Source organism: Pristis pectinata, chromosome 2 (assembly GCF_009764475.1).
Source record: "Pristis pectinata isolate sPriPec2 chromosome 2, sPriPec2.1.pri, whole genome shotgun sequence".
Taxonomy (NCBI): domain Eukaryota; kingdom Metazoa; phylum Chordata; class Chondrichthyes; order Rhinopristiformes; family Pristidae; genus Pristis; species Pristis pectinata.
In genome coordinates, this window is record NC_067406.1 from 38,814,953 (window position 1) to 38,839,135 (window position 24,183).

The 24,183-nt window shown below is 42.7% G+C and overlaps 1 protein-coding gene across 2 annotated transcripts in view; it reads right to left on the minus strand.

Annotated features, from left to right (window-relative positions):
• kiaa1328 (KIAA1328 ortholog) overlaps positions 1-24,183 on the minus strand; it is a 138,338-nt gene that overhangs the window by 74,159 nt on the left and 39,996 nt on the right. For both annotated transcript variants that reach the window (XM_052044007.1, XM_052044009.1), the window contains exon 6: positions 16,778-16,896. In XM_052044007.1, coding sequence (XP_051899967.1) covers positions 16,778-16,896 — 119 coding nt within the window. The remainder of the gene's footprint in view (positions 1-16,777; positions 16,897-24,183) is intronic.

The following is a 24,183-nucleotide window of genomic DNA, read 5'->3' on the forward strand; positions in this document are numbered from 1 at the left end:
ACTAGTTCTGATTTCTTGGATGAAGGGGTCATCTTATGAGGAAGGATCAAGTGGTCTAGGCCTATACTCCTATGAGTTTAGAAAAATGAAAAGTGATTTTATTCAAAAATGCAAGATTTTGAAGTGGTTAGACAGGACAAATTGTGTGAAGATACTTCCCTGATGGGAGAATCTATAGCTAAGGGTTCAGACTCAAGATAAAGGACCAAACTAAAGAAGAATTCCTTTGACAACAAGGAACTTTGGCATCTGCTAGCCCAGAGTGTTGCGGGTATGAATCATCAAGCTCATACAAGCTTGAAATCAAGCGTTATGGAGATCATGCAGGAAGTGGAGTTAAGGCCAATGATCAGATCAGCCACAATGTTACTGAATAGCACAGCAGACTTGAGAAGCATGTACCTTTTAATGTTCTTGAAGAACCTTTGGTTAAAAATTCAAACTAGTACCTCATAATGAAGCAGATGACGATGATTGGCTCTACCGTATACCTCTGCATCAGTTATAGAGTTGTTTCAGCAGATCCTGAACCAACAACTGCTCCTGTACTGCAAGTTTTCTACTCCTCCTGGGAATTTCCCACTCAATGCTGAGCTATCAGTTGAGGCTGATACAATAGGGACATTTAAGAGACTCATAGATAGGCACATGGATGTAAGGAAAATGGAGGGTTATGGGCTGTGTAGGAGGGAAGAGTTAGATTGATCGTGGAGTAGGTTTATATTGGTCGGCACACCATCATGGGCCGAAGGGCCATACTGTACTGTTCTATGTTCCATCTCCTACCTGCTCCTCCTGATAGCCATTCCAGCATGAATTCTGTTCACTTCTATCAAATGATTTAATGCTTGACAACACTTATCTCCTGGAGCCCAATGCCAAATCACCCTTCAGTACCTGTGTCAGGATTTCACCCCTGCACCCTCACTAAAATAGCCCTGAAAGTCACAAAGACGTCTGCACCCAGGTAAAATACCATTTTTCTTGACCTGTCCACAGTCTTGGATGTGGGTGAGAATATCATCCTCTTCCAAAAAACTCTCTTCCATTATCTATTGAAGATGCCAACCAATCCATCCCCTGCCTGCACTTTGGTAAATCAGACCATCAAGCTATGCTCCTTTTCCCTGTGCACAAGCAGAAACTGAAACACGAGGATCCAGTACAGAAAGTTGTACAGTGCTGGTCTGAGGAAATAGATGAACTTCTACGCGACTGCTTTCTGTCAGTAGACTGGTCCATATTCAGGGACTCAGCGGCCAATCTAAATGAGTAAGTCACCACTGTCACAGATGTCATCAGCAAGTGTGCAGAGGACTGCATACCAAAGAGGTCAATCTGGATGTTCTCCAACTGGAAACCATTAATGAACCAAGGGATCAACTCCCTACTGAAGTCTAAGGCTACAGTATTTAAATCAGGTGACCCTGACCTATACAGGAAATCGAGGTACAACTTCGTAAAGCTATCAGGGATGCCAAGAGACAATACCAGTCCAAAATAGAGTCCCAGACCAGCCATTAGTTGTGGCAGGGCTTGCATGCTATAACAGGCTACAAAGAAAAGACGGGCAGCATCGCTGACAATAACGCATCCCTCCTCGATGAAGTCAATGCAGTCTATGCACGTTTTGAACAGAAGGGCAATGAAAACCACCCGTCCTGACAGCCTCCAACTCACAGATACCGTTGCGGACATCAGATCAGTCTTCCTGAGAACAAACCCACAGAAAGCGTCTAGCCTGGATGGTGACCTGGCCATATCCTGAGATCATGCATAGATCAGCTGGCAGGAGTATTTGCAGACATTTTTAATCTCTTCCTACTCCAATCGAAGGTTCCCACCTGCTATCATCCTGGTGCCAAAGAAAAATAAGGTAATGTGCCTTAATGACTACCACCTGGTGGCTTTGACATCCACCATCACAAAGTGCTTCAAGAGACTGGTCATGGCACACATGAACTCCAGCCTCCCAGACAACCTCGACCTACTGCAATTTGCCCACCGCTGAAACAGGTTCACGGCTGACACCATCTCACTCATCTATGGAGCATCTAGACATAAAGATACTTTCTTGTCTACCTGCACTACACTTACACAGTAACAGTAACATCATTTTCTGCATTCTGTTATTGATTTTCCCCTTGTACTATGTTGATGTCCTCATGTTTTGAAATGATCTATATGGATGGCATGCAAAACAAAGCTTTTCACTGAATCTCAGTACAGGTGACAATAATAAACCAATTACCAAATAAGTGGGAATACCATTCTTACCTACCCAGTCAAAGCCAGAGATTTATCAGCAATATCTGCATTGTTCCTTCTAGACTCCAACATGGATCTTTCCTTGGCTACCTCCTATTCCTTATCTGCATGTCACCCCTCAGCAAGTATCCACAAATGTTCAGTTTCACATGATCACCGAAGGCACCCAAGTCTGTCTCACCATATCTCTTAACCAGTTCAAGACTTGGAATTAAAATGGCTAGCCACTGGGAGATAACCTGAGGAAAGTACCAATGTGTCATTTATCCATCAGTGCCATTTATAGCATCCAGTGCTCCCGGTGCAGCCTCCCCTACATCAGTGAGACCTGACGCAGATTGAGAGACATCACTTCATTGAGCACCTTCACTCCATCTGCCGTAACAGCCAGGTGGCCAGCCATTTTAAATCCACTTCCCATTTCCACACTGACATATCTGTCCACGGCCTCCTCTACTGTCAAGTTGAGGCTAGGCGCAAATTAGAGGAACAGCATCTCATATTCCACCTTGGTAGTCTCCAACCTGATGGCATGAACACAAATTTCACCAACTTTTGGCAACCTGATCCCCCCCCCTTTGTTTTCCCTTATCCCACCAGCCCCATCATCCCTTCTCTTTCCCCTTCCTCCGCCCTCTTGATCTACCCATTACCCACACAGTCCTCCCTCTGGTTCCCCTCCTCACCTTTGTTCCATGGTCCATTGTCATCTCCTATCAGATTCCATCTTCTTCAGCCCTTTGTCACTTCCACCTATCACCTCCCAGCTTTTTACATCATCCCCCTCTCACCTGGATTCACCTATCACCTGCCAGCTCTTGCTCCTCCCCCTCCCTCCCTCCACCTTTTTATAATGGCCATCTCCCCCCTTTCTTTCCAGTCCTGAAGAAGAGTCTCGGCCCGAAACGTCGACTGTCCATTTCCTTCCATAGATGCTGCCTGACCCGCTGAATTCCTCTAGCATTTTGTGTGTTAATTACTAACAATACCTCTTTCTTTTTGATTCAAACATCACCCCACACCTTCTCTTCCTTTTATATTCTGCCATCAGAAACCTAATACATACCTTTAAAACCTTGAATTTAGATTTTCCCCAAGCTCTCTTTATTCTCCTTATATCTATTCTGAACTACAAATGATCCACAAACAGCATGGTCCATATTCTTAAATGCACAGATAAGACATACCTAACATCCACATTACATTATCAAAACCAAATATTGTCACATCATGCAATCATCTTATTTGATGCTGGTGATTGATAAACTATTACATCCTAACAAGCAAGTTTTTCTTCACTTGCATAGCAACCAATCAGAACTTTAGCCCTGATGTGACACCTCCCATAATTCCAAAGAGTGCATTTTCAAATTTATACCTTTTTTCCTCCAATTTTTCAATGTTTACATTCCCTGGTCTGAAAATTGATTCCTCCTATCACTGAAACTTCAGACCAACATTCATACTTTCCTCAGGTTATCTCCCAAATGATCTTTTGGCTTGCTAGTTTTAGACTAAACAAAAAATCTTAATAACTTTCAACGTGAAGATTCTACACATGATTTGTTGCACATTATTCAAATTTGAAACTTTATAACTGATCATGTGCTAAGTCATCTATCATTATATTGGACATCTTTAAAGCTTTTTAATGTCTTTGTCTTACACTGTACTGCTGCCGTAAAACAACAAATTTCACAACGTATGTCAGTGATAATAAACCTGATTCTGATTTTAAACAGTTTGACACTGAACACTTCTAAGGTTTCCATCATGTCACAATATTTAAGAGCCATTGACCAAATACATGTCTTTCCACAGATGATGGTTGAGCTGCTTTATTTCAATGGGCCAGTGATTTCAATGGGAGGAAGCAGCTGCGAGGAGAAAAGTAGAAGGAAATTTCTTTATCTGATTTTAATTATTTATATGTATGTATATTGCTATTCTGTTCTAATGTGTGGATATATTAATTAAAAATTTTCTTTATTAATATTTTTATGAATGTCAAACATACACAAGCATTTAATCCTAAGGACAGCTATAACAGCCAGTAAACCTGCAGCAGTGTCTCAGTGCCTGTCAGGGCCATTTTGGGGGCAGCAGAGAAGCCCTGGAAGCTGGTTTCCCAGTGTCAGACAGTGGCCAGGAGGCTGCTCCAAGAACAGCTCAGAAGGCAGGCAACCTACAAGCTTGGGCACCTCCATTATCAGTAGAGGATCCAGCTCCACTTGGCCAATATTGAATATTAACATATAAAAATGATCTATAAAATCCAATGTCTACTTGTCATCTGACCTAATCAAAGTTGATCACAACAAATCTTCTTCCTTTAGCCCAGATTCCGCTCGGCATTCAACATTTGTAGCCACAGCTTAAATATACAAATGTAGCAACTCACCGTCCAAGCAAGCGAACCGGCTCGGCGGTCGGGTCGTACGTCGTCAGAGCGGCGAGGCCCAAGATTCCAAGCAACGGGGAGAACCCGCACGTGGGAAAAGTTTGATGATGTAGCGCATACGTCATTTCCATTTTCGGTGGGCAGGAACCGTTCCTCTTAAAAGGCCCGCGCAAGGTGGGAAAATAAATCCGTTTTTGTTCTGCAGCCCACCGACTAGTGTCTTGCTTTCACATCGTGGTAGCAGCCGCTACATTGGTGACCCCGACGGTCCGAACGGATTTTGGACCCACACAATGGACGACAACGCAGCAGCCAACGCAGTGGCATTCAAGCTGCCCACCTTTTGGATGCTTCGGCCCAGCGTCTGGTTCGACCAGGCTGAAGCACAATTCCAACTTTGGCAGATCACCTCTGACTCCACAAAGTACTACCATATGGTCAGCTCTCTGGACCAGGAGACAGCCGCCCAGGTCGGAGACTTCATCTAGTCTCCTCCGGAGAAGGATAAGTACCCGGCTTTCAAAGACCTTCTTATTCAGACCTTCGGCCTCTCCCGTCACGAGCACGCCGCCCGCCTGCTTCATCTCCACAGCCTGGGGGACAGATCCCCATCGGCCCTAATGAACGAGATGCTGGCCTTGGCTGAGGGACACAAGCCTTGCCTAATGTTTGAACAGGCCTTCCTCGAACAACTACCCGATGACATGCACCTGCTGTTGGCCAACGCCGATTTCAGCAACCCACGTGAGGTAGCTGTCCGGGCAGATGTCCTGTGGAAGGCCAAACGCAAGAGCAGGTCGTCCGTCAGCCAAATCGCCAGGCCACAAGCCCAACACCTACCTAAACCAGTCCCAGCAACCGAGCGATCACACCCCAGAAACACAGACGACGACACTGGCAACCAGCTGTGTTTCTACTATCAGAGGTGGAGCGCGGAGGCCCGTCGATGCCGCCCACCCTGAAAGTTTCAGGGAAACGCCAGGGCCAGCCGCCGCTGACGGCTACGACGGCTGGCCGCCAACACAGCCTCCTATTCGTTCGGAACAAGCAGTCCGGGCGTCGTTTCCTCATCGATACTGGAGCAGAGGTCAGTATTTTGCCCCCGACTGGCCGCGACACTCGTAACAGGCAACAAGGTCCTGTACTCAATGCCGCAAACGGCACAACGATATGGACTTTCGGTACCCATACAGTTCAATTACAATTCGGCGACAGCAGTTTTACCTGGAACTTTACTCTTGCCCCCGTCGCCCGGCCACTCCTGGGAGCCGATTTCCTTCGGGCCCACAGCCTGTTAGTCAACCTGCAAGGGAAGCGGCTAGTCCACTCCAGAACTTTCCAAACCTACCCCCTGGGAGAAGCCAGCCTACTAGCCCCGCACCTGGACTCCGTTTCCCTGTCTGGAAACGAGTTCACCAAGCTCCTAGTTGAGTTCCCATCGGTTTTGGCACCTCAGTTTACAAATTCGATGCCCAAACACGAGACGCAGCACCACATCATTACCACAGGGCCACCCCTTCATGCCCGAGCACGACGACGACCTCCAGACAAGCTCTGCCTGGCAAAGGAAGAGTTCCGCCGCATGGAGGAGCTGGGGATCGTTCGCAGGTCAGACAGCCCCTGGGCCTCCCCCCTGCACATGGTCCCAAAAGCCACCAGCGGGTGGAGGCCCTGCGGCGACTACCGCAGGCTGAATGACGCCATCACCCCGGACCGCTATCCCATCCCTCACATCCAGGACTTTGCGGCGAACCTACACGGGGCCCACATCTTCTCCGGGGATACCACCAAATCCCAGTCCACCCTGATGACATCCCCAAAACTGTGCTTATCACTCCATTCGGCCTCTTCGAATGCCGTCCAGCCTTAAGAACACCGCGCAGACTTTCCAGCGGCTGATGGATGCAGTAGGCCGAGACCTGGACTTCGTGTTCATTTACTTAGATGACATACTAATCGCCAGCCGTGACCACCAAGAACACCTTTCCCACCTCCACCAACTGTACTCCCGTCTCCGTGATTTCGGCCTCACTATCAACCCGGCCAAGTGCCAATTCAGACTTCACTCTATTGATTTCCTCGGCCAGAGAATCACCAGCAAAGGAGCAACACCCCTACCCGCCAAGGTAGACGCTATCTGCCATTTTGCCCATCCCAACATGGTCAAAGGCCTGCAGGAATTCCTGGGGATGGTCAACTTTTACCATCGGTTCATCCCTGTAGCAGCCCGTATCACGCACCCTTTGTTCTCGCTGATGTCTGGCAAAGGCAAGGACATCTCCTGGAACGACGAGGCTGCGGCTGCCTTCGTTAAGGCCAAAGACACCCTGGCAGATGCTGCGATGCTGGTACACCCTAGGACAGACGACCCAACCGTTCTCACGGTGGATGCATCCAACACCGCAGTTGGTGGAGTACTGGAACAACTAATCAAAGGCCGTTGGCAACCCTTGGCATTTTTCAGCAGGCACCTTAGAGCACCCGAACTGAAATACAGCACTTTTGATGGGGAACTTCTAGCGCTGTGCCTGGCGGTCCAGCATTTCTGGTACTTCTTAGAAGGCAGGCTTTTCACCGACCATAAGCCTTTGTCCTTCGCCTTCTCCAAGGTCTCCAATCCCTGGTCAGCTCGTCAGCAGCGACATTTGTCCTACATTTCCGAATTCACAACGGATATCCAACATGTCTCCGGAAAGGACAATGTTGTTCCTGATGCACTTTCCAGACCGACCATCCACAGCCTGTCCCTGGGTGTTGACTACATGGCCCTGGCTGACGCACGGCAAGCCGACGACAAGCTGCCCAGCTACAGAACCGTAGTCTCGGGCCTGCAGCTCCAAGATTTCTTCGTTGGTCCAGGTCAACAGATCCTCCTTTGCGACATTGCAACAGGTCAACCCCGCCCTATAGTTCCTGCAGCCTGGCGAAAACGCATTTTCGACTCGGTACGCGGGTTGGCGCACCCGTCCATCAGATCAACTGTTCGACTGGTCGCCAGCAAGTTCGTCTGGCATGGCCTGTGCAAACAGGTCAGTGAGTGGGACAGGACTTGTCCGCACTGCCAGACATCAAAAATCCAACGACACACCAATGTCCCGCCACAGCAGTTCGAGCCTACCCGTAGAAGGTTCGACCACATCCACATCGACCTCATTGGCCCTCTGTCAGTTTCAAGAGGAGCCCAGTACCTCCTTACCATCGTGGACCGGTTCACAAGGTGGCCAGAGGCAACCCCTCTATCCGACATCACGACTGATTCCTGCGCTCGGGCGCTACTCACAACTTGGATCTCACATTTTGGTGTTCCGGCCCACATCACTTCAGACAGCAGCACCCAATTTACCTCCAGCCTCTGGTCTGCATTAGCGAACATGCTAGGGATGCAGCTGCACACCACCACGGCCTACCACCCTCAATCAAACGGGTTGGTGGAACATTTCCACCGCCATCTGAAATCAGCCCTGGTGGTCCGCCTGAAAGGTCCTAACTGGGTCGACGAACTGCCTTGGGTCCTGCTCGGCATATGCACTGCCCCCAAGGAAGATCTCCATGCTTCGTCAGCTGAACTCGTGTACGGTGCACCCCTGGTCGTCCCCGGGGATTTCATACCTGCCCTTCGGAGCCAAGAGGAACAACCCACCGCAGTCCTGGAAAGACTGCGCGAGAGGCTCAGCAGCTTGGCACCGATTCCCACTTCACGGCATGGTCAAGCCCCATCCTGTGAGCCCAAGGAACTACGAGACTGTAAATTCATTTTCGTTCGCAGGGGCACACCCCGGGCACCGTTGCAACAACCATATGAGGGACTGTTCCAGGTCATCAGGAATAATGGGTCCACCTTTATTTTGGACATTGGGGACAAGGAAGAGGTCTTCACAATGGACCGCCTCAAACTGGCCCATTTAGATCTACAACAACCGGTCGAGGTCCCAACACCGTGATGCAGTGGCCAACCTCCTGAGCAACAGCTAGCACAGCCTGCGAACCTTGGGGACCATATCGCCGGTTCTTGGGGTGGGGGGGGGGGGGGGGTGGTAGCGACTCACCATCCAAGCAAGCAAACCGGCTCGGCGATCGGGTCGCACGTGTCGGAGCAGCAAGGCAAGGCCCAAGATGGTGTTGGGCCTTCGTCTTCCCTAAGCGACAGGGAGAACCCGCTTGCAGGAAAAGTTTGATGACATAGCGCATACGTCATAGAACCATAGAAAACTACAGCACAGAAAACAGGCCATTTGGCCCTTCTAGTCTGTGCCAAAACATTATTCTGCTAGTCCCATTTACCTGCCCCCAGCCCATGTCCCTCCAGACCTCTCTCGTCCATGTATCTATCCAATTTACTCTTAAAAGTTAAGAGCGAGCCCGCATTTACCACATCAGAAACGTCATTTCCGTTTTTGGTGGGTGGGAACCGTTCCTCTTAAAAGGCCCACGCAAGGCGGGAAAATAAATCAGTTTTTGTTCTGCAGCCCACCAACTAGTGTCTTGCTTTCACATCACGGTAGCAGCCGCTACACAAAGGCAATAAAAATATTAAATACCCATGCAACCAGTTTTGGTACCATTAAGAATCATTGAATCTCATTACTTAGGAAGCTGAAGGTATTTAATTCAGATTCAAGGTGTCAAGGGAAACTGTCGTGGACAGTTTCCCTCTCCAATAGGATTGTGACCTTATATCAGTTTTATAATAGTTTATTCCTACTGTAAAAAGATTAAATGCAACACGAAGTTTGAATCACACAAAATTATTGCTCGGTATTACTGAGATTATTATATCCATAGCTATTCAAGAACCTCATCTGAGTAATAATGATGAGCTTTTATATTTATATTGAATATGGTTATCAATATAAGAAATGCAATTAATATAATGAAAGAAATCACCTTCAGTACATGACGTCCACATCTTTAATCGCTACAAGATAAACTAAACCCATCATTTATCCTTACCTGGACTATATGGAGTGCAAATCTAATGAAAAGATATGGATTTATTTTTCTTTTGTTGTAAGCTTTATAAACTAGATTAACATTAAATTCCACTTGGTCAACAATTTATGTTACAGCCCTTTGGTTTTCAAATCCAAAGCAACCTCCTTTTCCAATTAAAAATATGATGCTAGTTAACTAACATTTCAGGATTTAAAAAAAACATGAATGAAGAGTAACTTGCAACTTTGCTATATCTCAAAAATAAGCACATTCCGACCACATACAAAAAGGTGTGACTAGTTCAGTACTAAATAACAAGAGACGTTTTATATAGCTAATAGATCATCTTAATACAAATCAACTTGCCAAAATACACAGAACCAGTACAATAGCTTTATTTTAAAATCTCCTCACAATTAAAACACAATAGCTACAGGATAAGGGAAGATTTTGTCAAATTCAGCTTGTACTTATTCAACGCCGGCTTTTATTTTTATATTTAAAAATTCTGAATTCTTTCAAGTAAAAGATGACTTATCATCATCCAGATAATAATGTTAAAAATAATTGTTATAAATGGTCGGACTTCCAGATTTGAAATGTGTCTATGTAAAAAAAAACACACTGGAATTTCTAAGATCTAGCTAGCTACCCACACACACTGATCCCCTGCCTAGCTCATAAGGTAGGGCCTTCCCATTGTGAATGGCAAGCACTACCCACAGAAAGGCATGGGCAGTTAGTTAAACCACACACGAGACTTACCAACTGTCAAAAGTGTCAAAGAATTATGAATATCTCTGATGCTCACAGACATACAGGAATACCCAAACTTAACATTAATGATGCTGTTTTTCCTAAAAAGTATTAAACATTTTAAAAACAAAGTTACCTGCCACTTGCCTTTCTCCTTCACAACCACTTTTCTCTAATATTCACTGAACTTGCTCCAGCTCCAACCTGACAAAGATTCAGCATGCCGATTTCCCAGGTCACTGCATAAAGTAGTACTTCAGTTGGTAGTATTCTTACCTCTAAATCAGGTGGTTGTTGATTTATGTCCCACTCCAAAGGCTTGAGCACAAAATTCTGGACTTGTATCTCAGTGCAGTACTGATGGAGTGCTGGACTGTCAGAGTTGTAGTTAAAACAAAGCTGTCTCTCAGGTTGATGTAAAAGATCCCTTGATATTATCTTATGCTTCAATAATAATTCATCGTCTTAAAATATTTTGGAATGTACCAAAAGAAACAGGAATCGCACTCTATGAATACAACTTTAACTTTATGTATTTTATGTACTTTTAAAATTTGTAATTAAATAATAAGAACAGATTTGAGTAATGTTATTCTTTATACACACATCCAAGAACTAATCAGCTAAAATTAGAAATAAAACGAAGAATACCACAATGAAATTATAAATGCAAGTCCTTATAAACTTAACCAATCCAACTATACTTATTTTAGAATTTAATGGCAGGAACCAGCCTACCAAAGTACAAAGCACTGATCCACCAAAATTCCAAAACTAACATTTCAAATTCCTGCCAAACAATTATATCATGCTATCTCCCCAACCAATTCTAAATGTATCAAAGCACTTTGTGGAATTAATTACTTTAGAGGCACTGTGAATTACACAGACAACACAACAGCCGTTCTGTACCAAACACACCACAAATGTAATAAGTGATCAAATGGATATTGGCTGAGAGAAAGACGTTGGCCAAGACTCTAGTTTAATTCCTTGTTCCAAGTATTTCCATGGAGTTTTTGCCATATACCTGAATCATCAGGCTATTCTAATGAAACCTCAGATAATATAGCATTCCCTGGTACCAGACAGAAACCCACAAACTCAAATCACCAACAAGCTGCATGCTCTCAAGTTATTGATTTAAGTACTTTTCTCAGTGATATGAAAAAAAATATTTATTTCTCTAGCATACTTTCAAATTGGATTACTGAAATTCCAAAAGGCAACAGTGAAGGATGGATTTGCATAATACAACATATATTAAAATAGTTGTATCAATGACCTGCACGTTTTTAAAAACCAAATCAAAAAATACACAAACTTGTAATGTTTCACAAGGCAAAGAGACGGAACACTAGAAATACAGAAAATATAAAGTATCTGGAAATCACAAACTTACAGAAAGACTGCTCATTTTTCCTTAGTCTTTCTCTATAACACCAAATGCCCCAAAACATATTTTAATTTTACCAAATTACTTAAATGGTTCTCAAGTTTTATAACATCTCACACAGAAGTCCATCTCATGTGTGAAAAAAGAATTTGGGGCAACAACCCAAAATTTCCCTTTGGCAAACTTACTTTAATATTAAGTCAATGGTTTTAATACTTTTGCTATACTGTCCATTCAGTATCTTACACAATTTGGCATAACCCCTTTGGATGACAGACAGGAAAAACAAGAGTAATAAACAAAACTTTTCTCACATGGCAGGCAGTGTTATACAGATCAATTCATTACACCATGCATTGAGGTAGTACAGGGTAAAATACAGAATGCAGAATAAAGTGTAACAGCTCCAGAGAAAGTGCAGCGCAGGTAGACAATAAGGTGCAAGGTCATAACAAGGTAGATTGTGAGGTCAAGAGCCCATCTTATCATACTAGGGAACTGTTCAATAGTCTTATAACAGCAGGATAGAAGCTGTCCTTGAGGCTGGTGGTACGTGCTTTCGGGCTTTTTGTATCTTCTGCCCGATTCGAGAGGAAAGGAAAGAGAATGAGGTTATCCATTTTGGTTCTAAAAACTGGATGACATGCTAGTACCTGAACAGTGAGAAGTAATGCAACGAATGTCCTTGTACATTAGTCGCTGAAAGCAATTTGGGTGCGGTAGGCAATTAGGAAGGCAAACTGTAAGTTGTCCTTTATTGTTAAAGGCTTTGAGTAGAGGAGCAAGAATGTCTCGCTGCAGCTGTACAAGGCATTGGCAAACTCCATCCGGAGTTGTGTTTACAGTTTTGGTCTCCTTAATTGAAGAAGGATGTCTTGAAATGGAGGGAGTTTAACAAAGGTTCAGTAAACCGATTCCTAAGATGGCAGGACTGATGTATGAGAAGTGATTGAGTTAATTATATTCATTGGAGTTCAGAAGAACAAGAAGGGGATCTTAGGAGACAGGTATATAATTCTAACTGGACTAGATAGTCTAGATACAGGGAGGATGTTCCCAATAGCTGGAGAGCCCAGAACCAGTGATAACTGCCTCAGGATGTGGGATATGCCATTCAGGCCATCAGGAGAAATTTCTTCACCCAGGGAGTGGTAAACCTGTGAAATTCTCTACCACAGAAGCTAGTGGAGCCATCATTAAACATATTGAGGAAGGAGGCAAGTATATTCTTAATGCTCAGATGATCAAGGGATATGAGATACTGAAGTAGATGACTGTCTATGAACACGTTAAATGGTGGAACAAACCAAGAAGGCCAAATGGCTCAATCGTGCTCCTGTTTTCTATATTTTCTTGAGACCAAACTATTTCCTACCACCTAGTCAATTCCTCTTAAATTCATTACACATAGAATTTTCTATGTGTTATATTAAAACTGAAGTCCTTATTTGATTTAGTAAACAGATTTTTTTTTAATTTTACTTCTGAAAAATTTATAAAAAGAAATGAGCAGCCTGCAAATTCCCTGTTCCTCCATTTGCTGATGGGATAAACCAGCACAAACTTATTCTATTCCCCTGCTTTTGAAAATGTGACTGGAAACCTGTACTCATAGCTCTCATATTGTAGCCGAATTTTATTTACAAATTGCTTTAGAATTCAACTGAAGGAATATTATGAATTTTACTGACAGCTCCAGTACCTCCCAAACCCATGATTCTAACACCAAGGAAGACAAGAGCAGCAGGCACACAGGAAAACCATCACCTCCACATTCCCTTCCAAGGTGCACATAATCCTGTCCTGAAAATACATGGCTATGAACACCCCGCCCAACAGCATTGTAAGCGTACCTTAACAGAAGGACTGTGGTGATTCAAAGTCCTCACTACTACTTTATCTAGCATATAGGGATGGGCAATTATGCAGCCTTACAAGTGACACCCACATCTCAAACAAAGAATAAATAACAAAACAAACAACATGTACCAGGCTCTCTACTTTGCAGCACATCACAATATTAGGACGAGTAATATATTTGCCCTGTGGCAGAATGATTTTTCTCAAAAATATATCAACATGTTCAATGGTTAGGGAAATGCAATTAAACTTAAATCATTTGACATGGCACACAAAAGTCTTGCAGCCTTAAAGTGTAGTGCAAATTTAACAAAGCACACTAAAACACGAATGTAGCTTTCTCTAACACACTGCACATTTCTGGAATCTTAGCATCCTTCAAAAAAAATTCTTCTGCCATTTCTGGTACAGGCAAAACTGTGCACCACACTTTCTACATCAAAGTCATGAAATCTTATGTGAATTATTCATTATGTTAGCTGCAGTTACATTTACAAACAAGAATTCAGATATCAATTCTATTTTACCAACAGGAATGAGGATGATGTTTTTTGTTAACAATAGAAGACCATTTATTCTCTCTGAACCTCCTGGAATTGCAAGTTGTGCAACCAAGTTGATTGCTAGATCGAGCACTGCCTGCAATAGCACTTCCCATATTTTCTCAGCCTATGACTGTTTAGTGTAGCATTTCACCATTCTCAGTTCACTCCAATAAGTGTTCAAGCAGAATGCTCACCCACATAACAAAAATTTAATCCAAGTTTATCTTCTGCAGGTGGCAATGTTTAAATAACACCTCAATTCACACTTAGAGTCATAGAGCAATACAGCACCAATATAGGCCCCTTCAGCCCAACCAGTAGATGCCGACCACAGTACCCACTTAGCTAGTCCCAGTTTCCTGTGTTTGGCCCATATCCCTTTAAGCCCCGCCCCCCATGTACCTATCCAAGTTCTTCCTAAATGATACTATTATACCTGCCTCAACCACTTCCTCTGGCAGCTCATTTCATATATTCACCACCCTCTGCGTGGAAGAAATTGCCCCTCAGGTCCCTTTTAAAATCTTTCCCCTCTCACTCTAAACCTATGCCACCTAGTTTTGGGCTCCCCTGCCATGGGGAAAAGACTGTTACTATCCACCTTATATGTGCCTCTCAATTTTAAACACTTCTATAAGATCGCCCCTCATTCTCCTACATTCCAAGGAATAAAGACCTAGCCAGGCCAACCTCTCCCTATAACTCAGGCCCCCTAGTCCTGGTAACATCCTCGTAAATCTTTTCTGCATTCTTTCCAGTTTAACTACGTCTTTCCTATAACAGGGTGACCAAAACTGTACACAGTACTCCAAATGCGGTCTCACCAACGGCTTATACAATTGCAACATAATGTCCTAACTCCTATACTCAATGCCCTAACTGATGAAGGCCAACAACCTTCAACCACCACCCTCTGCTTCCTACCTCTGAGCCAATTTTGAATCCACTTAACCAGCTCTCCCTAGATTCCATGGGACCTAACGTTCCAGACTAGCCTGCCATCTGAGACCTCAAAGGCCTTGCTAAAGTCTAAATAGACATCCACTGCCCTACCCTCATCTACCCTTTTGGTTACCTCTTCATAAAACTCTAAAAGATTCATCAAACGCAACTTCCCACACCCAAAACTATGCTGACTCCTCCTAATCAGATTGTCTATCCAAATGCTGGTAGATCCTGTCCCACAGAATTCCCTCCAGTGACTTCCCTATCACTGATGTCAGGCTGACCGACCTGTAGTTCCTTGGATTGTCCTTGCTATCCTTCTTAAACAACGGAACGACATTAGCCACCTTCCAGTCTTCAGGAACTTCACCTGTAGCTAACGATGAAACAAATGTCTCCACAAAGGCCTCTGTAATTTCCTCTCTAGCCTCCGACAAAGTCAGGCCCTGAGGATTTATCCACCTTAATGCGCTTTAAGGCTGCAAATACCTTCTCCCTGGTAACATGAATGTTCTCCAAAACATTTCCACTTGTTTCCCTCAACTCTTCAGCAATCATGATTTTCTCCTCAGTAAACACCAAGGAAAAATATTCATTAACAATCCCACCCATCCCGTGCTTGAGACGTAGGCGGCCCTGCTGATCTCTAAGGGGACTCACTCTTGCCTTAGCCACCCTTTTACTCTTAATAATAGATAACAGAACCTCTCAGTATTTCCCTTAACCTTGCCTGCCAGATCCATCTCATACCCATCACTTTGCCCTCCCGGTTTCCCTCTTAAGAGTATTCTTAATCTTTTTTATAGTCATCAAGGGATTTACTCATCCCTGACCTCCTAAACCCAATGTATGCTTCCTTCTTTTTCTTTTCCAGAGCCTCAATATCTCTCATCAGCCAGTGTTCCCTAAACTCGCCATGTTTACCCTTCACCCTAACAGGAAGATGCTGCCCCTGGACTCTTGATATCACACTCTTAAAAGCCTCCCACTTGCCATACGTTCCTTTCCCTTCAAACAGGCTCTGCCAATCGACCTCTGCTAGATCCTGCCCAATTCCCCCAAAATTAGCCCTGCTCCAGTTTAGGACCCTAACCTGTGGGCCTGTCCTATCCTTTTTCCATCGTTATCTTAAAACTAATGGAATTATGATCATTAGAGCCAAAGTGCCCCCTGAATGCCACTTCAGTTAGTTTCCCTACCTCATTTGCTAAGAGGAGGACCAGTATTGCACCCTCCCAAGTAGAGCCCTCCGTATATTGAGTCAGGAAACCTTCCTGGGTACATTTTCCAAATTCCACCCCATCCTAGCCCTTAACACTCTGAGTGGTCCAGTCAATACTAGAGAAATTAAAATCTCTCACTAATACAACCCTATTATTCTTACAACTATGATCAATTTCTCTACACACTTGCTCAAGTTCCTGACGACTATTGAGGGTCTATAATACAGCCCCACTAGAGTAATCCTGCCCTTCCTGTTTCTAAATTCTACCCATTTCACCTCACTGGACAATCCCCCAAGAACATCGTCTCTAAGCATTGCTGTTATGTCCTCCCTTATCAAAAAGGCAACACCCCTCTTTGCTTACTTGTACTTCGGTCACATCTGTACCTTTATTCTCTCTATTGCCCACAAAATTTCCATCGCACTGAATTGGAAAATTTGCGACCTACCTCCAGTTTACCATTGTTGCATTCGTGCAGTGATTGATTCAGTTTCTCTTTCTGTTCAGACAGATAATTCTGGTAAACACTCAATAGTTCTTGGCATTTTTTATACTGCCACTGCAAGGGTATAATGCAAGTCAAAGAAAATAACATAATAGAGAGGGAAAATAAAGCAATAAAAATTTTACTCAATACAATTTCAATGATGAAACATTACAGAGAAACAATTTTCCTCTTGAAACCAAAAAGAAGCTCTTAAAGGGCAGATGCTTTATCCATCATTAAATGGTTTTGCAAATTATATTACAGCTTGCCAAATGAACAAATTATGAATACAAGGAATTTTATACTGACTTAAAACACATAATTTCTTCTATACTTCACTTCCAAGACATGATGAGATTAAAATGAAAAAAAATTTACTGACCACCAGGAAAAAGATGAATGTTGCATTATTTCACATTTTGATTAAAACTGCAAATACAATAGCTTGTGGCTCCCTGGGATAGCACCAATAGAACAAGGATGAACTAGGCTACAAAAGTAATGAATTCTACTGACTCAAGTTTTAACAATGGCAGCAGATCAGAATTCATGCCCTAGTTCATTTACATAATGAATGTGTTTGCATGGAGGGCAAAGGTGGTAACCAATGTACATCAAAATACTCAGGATGCTTTTAAATAGCATTTATGTAACTAGGTGATTAATCTAGGCATCTGGACTAATAACCTAGAGATGGGCATTCAAAACCTACCATGGCTAATTGAGATTTTGCATTCAATCAATAAAGCCATCACTTAGTCAATTTAACTCTCCACACGATTTCATAGAAGCAGAGTCAAACAACACGGAAACAGGCGCTTCAGCCCAACTTGTCCATGCTGACTAGTTGCCCAGCGAGCTAATCCCATCTGCCCACATTTGGCCCCTAGCCCTCTATTCACGTCAAGAAATGATCAAACGGACTTAATACAATGGACTCCAAAGTGGTGGCTGTAGTGCTGACAGTTGTGCTCCAATAATAGTCACAACCTTAGCTGAGCTGCAATACTCTCATCTACCCAATAGAGTGGAAAATTACCCACATAGGTACAGTCCACAAAGCCAAGATAAAAACATTCTGACCAACTACAGGCCCATCAATCTTGATTTCATTCATCAACACAATGATGTTGTCAGCAGCACTTTCTCACGGGCTCTTTGTTGAGTTCCAGCAGAACCACCCAGCTCCAGATCTCATGACAGAAATGGTACAAACATGGGCAAGAGAAACAATTTCCAAGGTAAGTGAAAGGGACTGTTCTTAACAAAAAGGAAGAATTTGACCAAGCATGGCATCAAAGAGCCCTAGTAAATGAGAAATCAATAAGACTCTGAGGAAAAATTCTATTCTGGCCAGAGTCATGCACAGAATAAAGAAAGGTGATTGCAGTTGACAGAGGCCAACTACCACAGTTCCAGAACATGATTGCAAGAGAAGTTCCTAAAGCCAAACATCTTCAGCTGCTTCAGAGTTTCAGAGTCCTTCCTTTAAAAGTGTCCCACTGCCACCCCCTTTGACCTTGCACCATCATCCCCATATCCCTTTAATCTGAGACTTAATAGGCAACTTTATAAAGGAATTTTTTAATATCATAAATGGTACAATATAATATACAATTATCTCCATAATTTTTAACCACTACATGATGGTCCTGAGGAATACAATAACACACTCAGCATGATATTTTAAGAAAAACATCTGTCAGCTGATTACTAATTAAGCATTGCCTAACCCCTGAATCTAGGTTGCTTTCAAAGAGGAAACTGAATAGCTTGTGATAGAATATATGAAAGGGGAGATTAAATATGGTATTTTTACATGTGTCCTACCAACTGCTTACAAAGTGGCATTGCTTGAGCTATAGGGTACACTGCCAACATTTTCTCTAACTATTGGAAACGGCAAGATGCAGTAGTAGTAGTAGAATATTAAATCAGCAGCTTGTGTTTATATATATCATTACCACAGAGATGCAAAAACAGCAATATGGTCATCGATCCAAAGGAGGATAACAATAAATTTGGTCCACAGGTAGTTTAACAAGACTCTTACAACTTAGTGGAAGGAGTTAGCTAAAGGAATCCAGACCATGGGGACTAAATAACTTTTGGCTCTGGTACATAAATGTGGAGATTGTACAAAAAAAAGCATACCTAAACAAAGGACAGCATAAAGGGCTGAGAACTTTAGGGCTCAATGGGAAAGATGTTCTTGAAGGTTTGTAGGCCAACTTTAGTCAATAGACAAAAGGTACGATGGGCAAGTATGTCTGGTGTGGAAATCGGATACATGCAGAATAGATGCTGGTGAGCTGAAGTTTATAGAGGGTGAAAAATAGCAGGCCAGCTAGCAGAGCATTGGAATAGTTTTATCCAAAGGCAACAGAGGCAATGAATGAGAGTTTATGAATGTCGGCTTGGATTGAGTCAGAAGTTAAAAATGTCATAAAGCTGCAAATTGATGGCCTTTGCAATGAGAAGAATATGGACTTGATTGAAAAGAATGCCAAGATTAAAAACTGTCCAACTCAATTCAAAACAGCAATCTTAGAGGAAATGGTGCAGGTATTGATTCTGTGGCAGGAACAAAAGACCACAACTCCTCAGCTCAGCACTTAAATGAAGGAAATTATTTGTCCAAAACTGACTCTTGGACAAACAAATTTACAACTCCAAGACATGAAGTGGAGCTGCTTATCACTGGCTTAATTGTGAAAGCTGATATCAAGCTTTTGGATAAGGAAGCAAGGTACTGGTGCAGGGGTGAGAAGAGATGGCATTGCTGAAAATGTTCTGGCTCCAATTAGATTGATTAGAATGAAACCAAGAGGGAATACAGTCTCACAGAGACAGAAAGGAAGAATTAGAACAGATAGCACAAAAAAGATCATATCAAACAATGCAGAGAGGCAGAGAAGAATCATGATTATAATGCAGCAAGGGCATATGCACAGGGAACGTCATAAACGAACGTTGTAAATAGATAGCTACAAACAGCTAACCAATGACTTCCATTTCTGCAGAGCCATCCAAGGCAAATACATACACGCTATTTAGTAAGACATTAGATAAATACAGGAGGATTAGAGGATATGCTGTTAAGGTCAGATGAAGTAGAGTGGGAGGAGATTCATACAGTTGGGCTAAATGGTTGGTTTCTATGCTGTATTTTCTCTATATTTGTTAAATCAATTTTGAAAGATCAAAGATGGCATCACTTATTTTTGTAGAAATCCAAAAACTGCCTGTTAAATATCTTTCCCATCTATTCTGTTTTTTAACCTTTCAGCTGAGCACGAGAAGGTTATGAACAGTTCAGTGAAGCACAAAACTAACGCCACTCAATTTCAGCTGCCTTGGTGTATACAAGTGAGGCAACCCTCCAAAATTGGGGTGCTCACCTTCAGTCAAGATGGAAACTCTCATATCCCATCAGGAATATGGCTAAAGAGATCAGCACCAATGAGACTTAATGTCCTATAATCAGCAGCCTGAAAAACAAGTTATTGGTTTGCAAGTTATCCAAAACTCTTGTGCACAAACTAAAATTCTACAGTAAATTCCACTTCTTCCAAACCAGTGTAGTCTTAGAACTTTTTGACAGAAGACTAATAATTTGACCTAAAAGGTCAGACATTTGTCAGCTGTCAAAATTGACTCATGAGAACTAAACTGAAACCAATTATTAATTCCGCAGGGCCTCAAACAATTTGAGTTTCTTTGCAAAGCTTGTGTCGAACGTACAGACCTATACATTGTTTCTCTAACTGAACAGCCATGTTATTTCAAGGACACTGTAGCATACACTTCTCACTTATATGTCCCTAAAGGACCCTGAAAATAATCACTTCAATCAAAACTCTTCAATCAAGCAAAGGTTATTGCTGTTGTGAAAATAATCTGCCAATCTCTTCAGACACTTTAGCCAAGCAGCACTTAACCCACCAACATTAGAGCTAATTTCTTCTCTGATGCTGTACATTGAAGAATTAAGGGAACAAATAACCAGTAAGCCGGCCACTATTACCCTAGACTTCTAGATATAACGTTTCAAACAACGCAAAGCACCAATGTTTGCTCCAAGCCTAATCTGGAAAACAAAATGTTGAAACATGAAGTACCAGAAACACAAAAAATATGTTTGTAAAGCCAGCTAAAAAAATGGATAAATGAAAGAACAGTTTTCTCTTCAGTGCAAAACTGAAAATCATGGTGACTGCTGCCCTCTACAGATCTCAATGAATGACTCAGAAATAGCCAATTAGCTTTCGTCAATTGTCAAAATGAAATGCATCAACATTACAAATCACAGGAAACCTATCAGCACAGAAAAAGGTAATTAAGGCTGCTGAGTGGCGCAGCAAGTAGCACGGCTGCCTCACAGCTCCAGCGACTTGGGTTCAATCCTGAACTCGGATTCTCCAAGTGATCACATGGGTTTCCTCTGAGAGCTCTAGTTTTGACCCAGATCCCAAAGACATTTTGATTGCTAGATTAATTAGCTTCTGTAAATTACCCCTAGTGTAGCTGGGCAATCAAAGAGTCAATGGAAGTTAGTGGTTTTCTAATGGAGGATAGGTTGTAGGGAAATAAGTGGAGAGTGGGATTGTTCCAAGAGCCAGCATAGACTCAATGGGATGAATGGCGTTCTATGTCTTACAAAAATACAAAATATGAAATATGGCCCATATCTGTGTCAATCAAAGAAGAGCTCCCAGCCTAATTCTACCTTCCAGCAACAGGTTCATCGCTCAGTAAGTCATGACTCCAAGTACTCATCCAAGCACTGTCTAAATGTGATGGGTATCTGCTACTAACACTTTTCCTGCAGCGAGTTCCAGTTCCTACTACCCTCTAGTAAGAGGGAGTTCACCTAATCTCCCTTCTAATCCTTCAGCCAATTATCTCACATCTAAGGCCTCTAGTTTTGAACCAATCTGCTAAGAGAAATTAGATGTTTTTATTCACTACATCTACTAGACACAAGTAAGGAACACGATAGAATACCCTCACTTACCTGGATGAGTGTAGTGCCAACAACTCTCAAGATGCTCAAAACAATCCAGGAAAAAACAGCCCACTTGATTGGCAACCCATCCCCATTCTAAATATTAATTTCCTCCTCCCCAGCGCACAGCCAGTGCAGTGTTGTACCACTGATAAAATGCACAGTGGTTATTTGCCTAGGCTACTCAGAGGGCTCCTCTCAGGCCTCCCTCTCCCACCAAAATAAATGGGAATACCACCGCCAGCAGGTACACACCTTCTTGATGTGGAAATACATCATCGTTCTTTCACTGTTGCTGGGTCTAAACACTGGAAACCCCTACAACAGCACTAGGAGGACTGCAGCTGTTTAAGTGGTGGCTCACTACAACTTTTCAAGGGAAACTGGCAATAAATACTGGCCTTGCCAACAATCTCTATAGCCCAGGAAGCAAATAAATGAAAAAAATCCATCTCAGCCCAATAATTTTAAAAATGACACCTTACAAATTAAGCTCCCCCCCCCCCACCTCCTCTGTCCCAAAGAAAATAACCCCAGTTTATCCCATCTTTCCTCATAGCTTCAATTTATCAATCCTGGCAACACCTTTGTACATTTTCTCTGCACCCTCTTTATATTGTTCCTGTAATATGGTGTCAGTGCTCAAGCTGTGGCCTAACTACACCGTTTTACACTACCAACCTGTCCTTGTATTTTGTGCCTTGACTAATTAAGAAAAGCATCTGATATGCCTTTTCAAACTCCCTCCTGTCTGCCCAGGTACCCTTAAGCACCAAAGTTTCTCTGCTCTTTCACATTACTTAATATCCTCCCATTATATATTCCTTGACTTAATGCATCTTTCCAAATGCATTACCCTGCACTTCCCAAGGTAAAATTCGACATCATTTTTTTCCCCCAACTGACCAGAGCATCTACATCTTTCTGCAGTCTATTATCTTTCCACCTCACTGTTCAATTTCAAGTTCAAGTTACTTTGTCATTCATCCATGCTATAAAAACATGATCATACAACAGAGGACATAATAGAACAGAAGACATACAATAAATACAAACAAAAAACAAAAACAAAAAAAAGTGCAAGTACAAATAGTGCAAAAAAAACAGTATATACAAAATACAAATTTAGTGTAGAGTTAGTGCAAAACCGAGTTGGACAAAGAGAAATACAAGCTCAGTGTGTTGTACTCATTGTACAAACATGTTCAGCAGCAGCCAAAGTTCTTATACGCCATTGTGCAAACCAGAGCTTTTGACGCGGCATTTGTCTACCAGGGTATACAGGAGCCTGACAGCCTGGGGGAAAATACTGTTGTGCAATCTAATAGTTCTGGCCCAGATGCTCCGGTACCGCTTGCCAGACGGCAGTGGGACAAATAGGTCATGGGAGGGATGAGAAGGGTCATCTATGATTCTATAAACTTACGTGTGCATCGTGTATTGTAAATATCCGAGATGGAGGGAAGAGGTACTCCAATGATCTTTCTCGCTGTACTTGCAATTCTCTGCAAAGACTTACGGTCAGAGATGTTACAGTTGCCGTACCAGGCAGAGATGCAGCTAGTCAGGACACTCAATGGTACCCCTGTAGAATGTGGTGAGGGTGGGGGAGGGCAGGTTTGCTCTTTTCAGCCAAGTTTTGTATCGTTTGCAAACTTGTTAACCATACCTATTACATCCAAGCTCTGTGGAACTCTACCAGTAAGACTTTCAATTACAAAAAAAAACCTTTGCTTCCTGTCACTGAGGTAATCTTGGATCCAATTTCCCACTGCCTCCACCCCCACCCCCAGATTGCTTTTTCTTTTTTTAACCAGCCTGCCATATATGATCTTTAACAAAGCCTTACTTAAATCCATGTAGTTACATCAATACAATACTTCATCAACCACCTCAAAAGAATTCAGTTAAATTAGTCAGACACAAACTTCCCCCTACAATTCCATTATCAACTGCCTCCGATTAATCTGTACTTTTTTTTAAATGAACAGTCTCTTAAAATGGATCCTAATAATTTACCCAGAGAGTGCAAACTAATTCCTTAGTTTAATCCTACTTTGTTTCTTAAACAACTGTACGGTGGTGAGACTGTGGTTAAGATACCAGACCATGAATCCAGAACCCCAAAACAATAAAGAGGAATTTTTAAAAATTAAACAGGACTAGTGAGGCTGAAGACTAGCTGCCTGAAGAGGTAAAGAGATCTGCATCTTCACTTTCATAAAGGTACCCTGATGTCCACTTGAAGACCCATAACTAAGTGCTGAGAAGTGGGTAACTAAAATCACTGCAAATTTGACTAGGAAGAACAGAAAGTGCAGAATGGCCTACTTTGGCACTGTATATTTCTACTTTAATT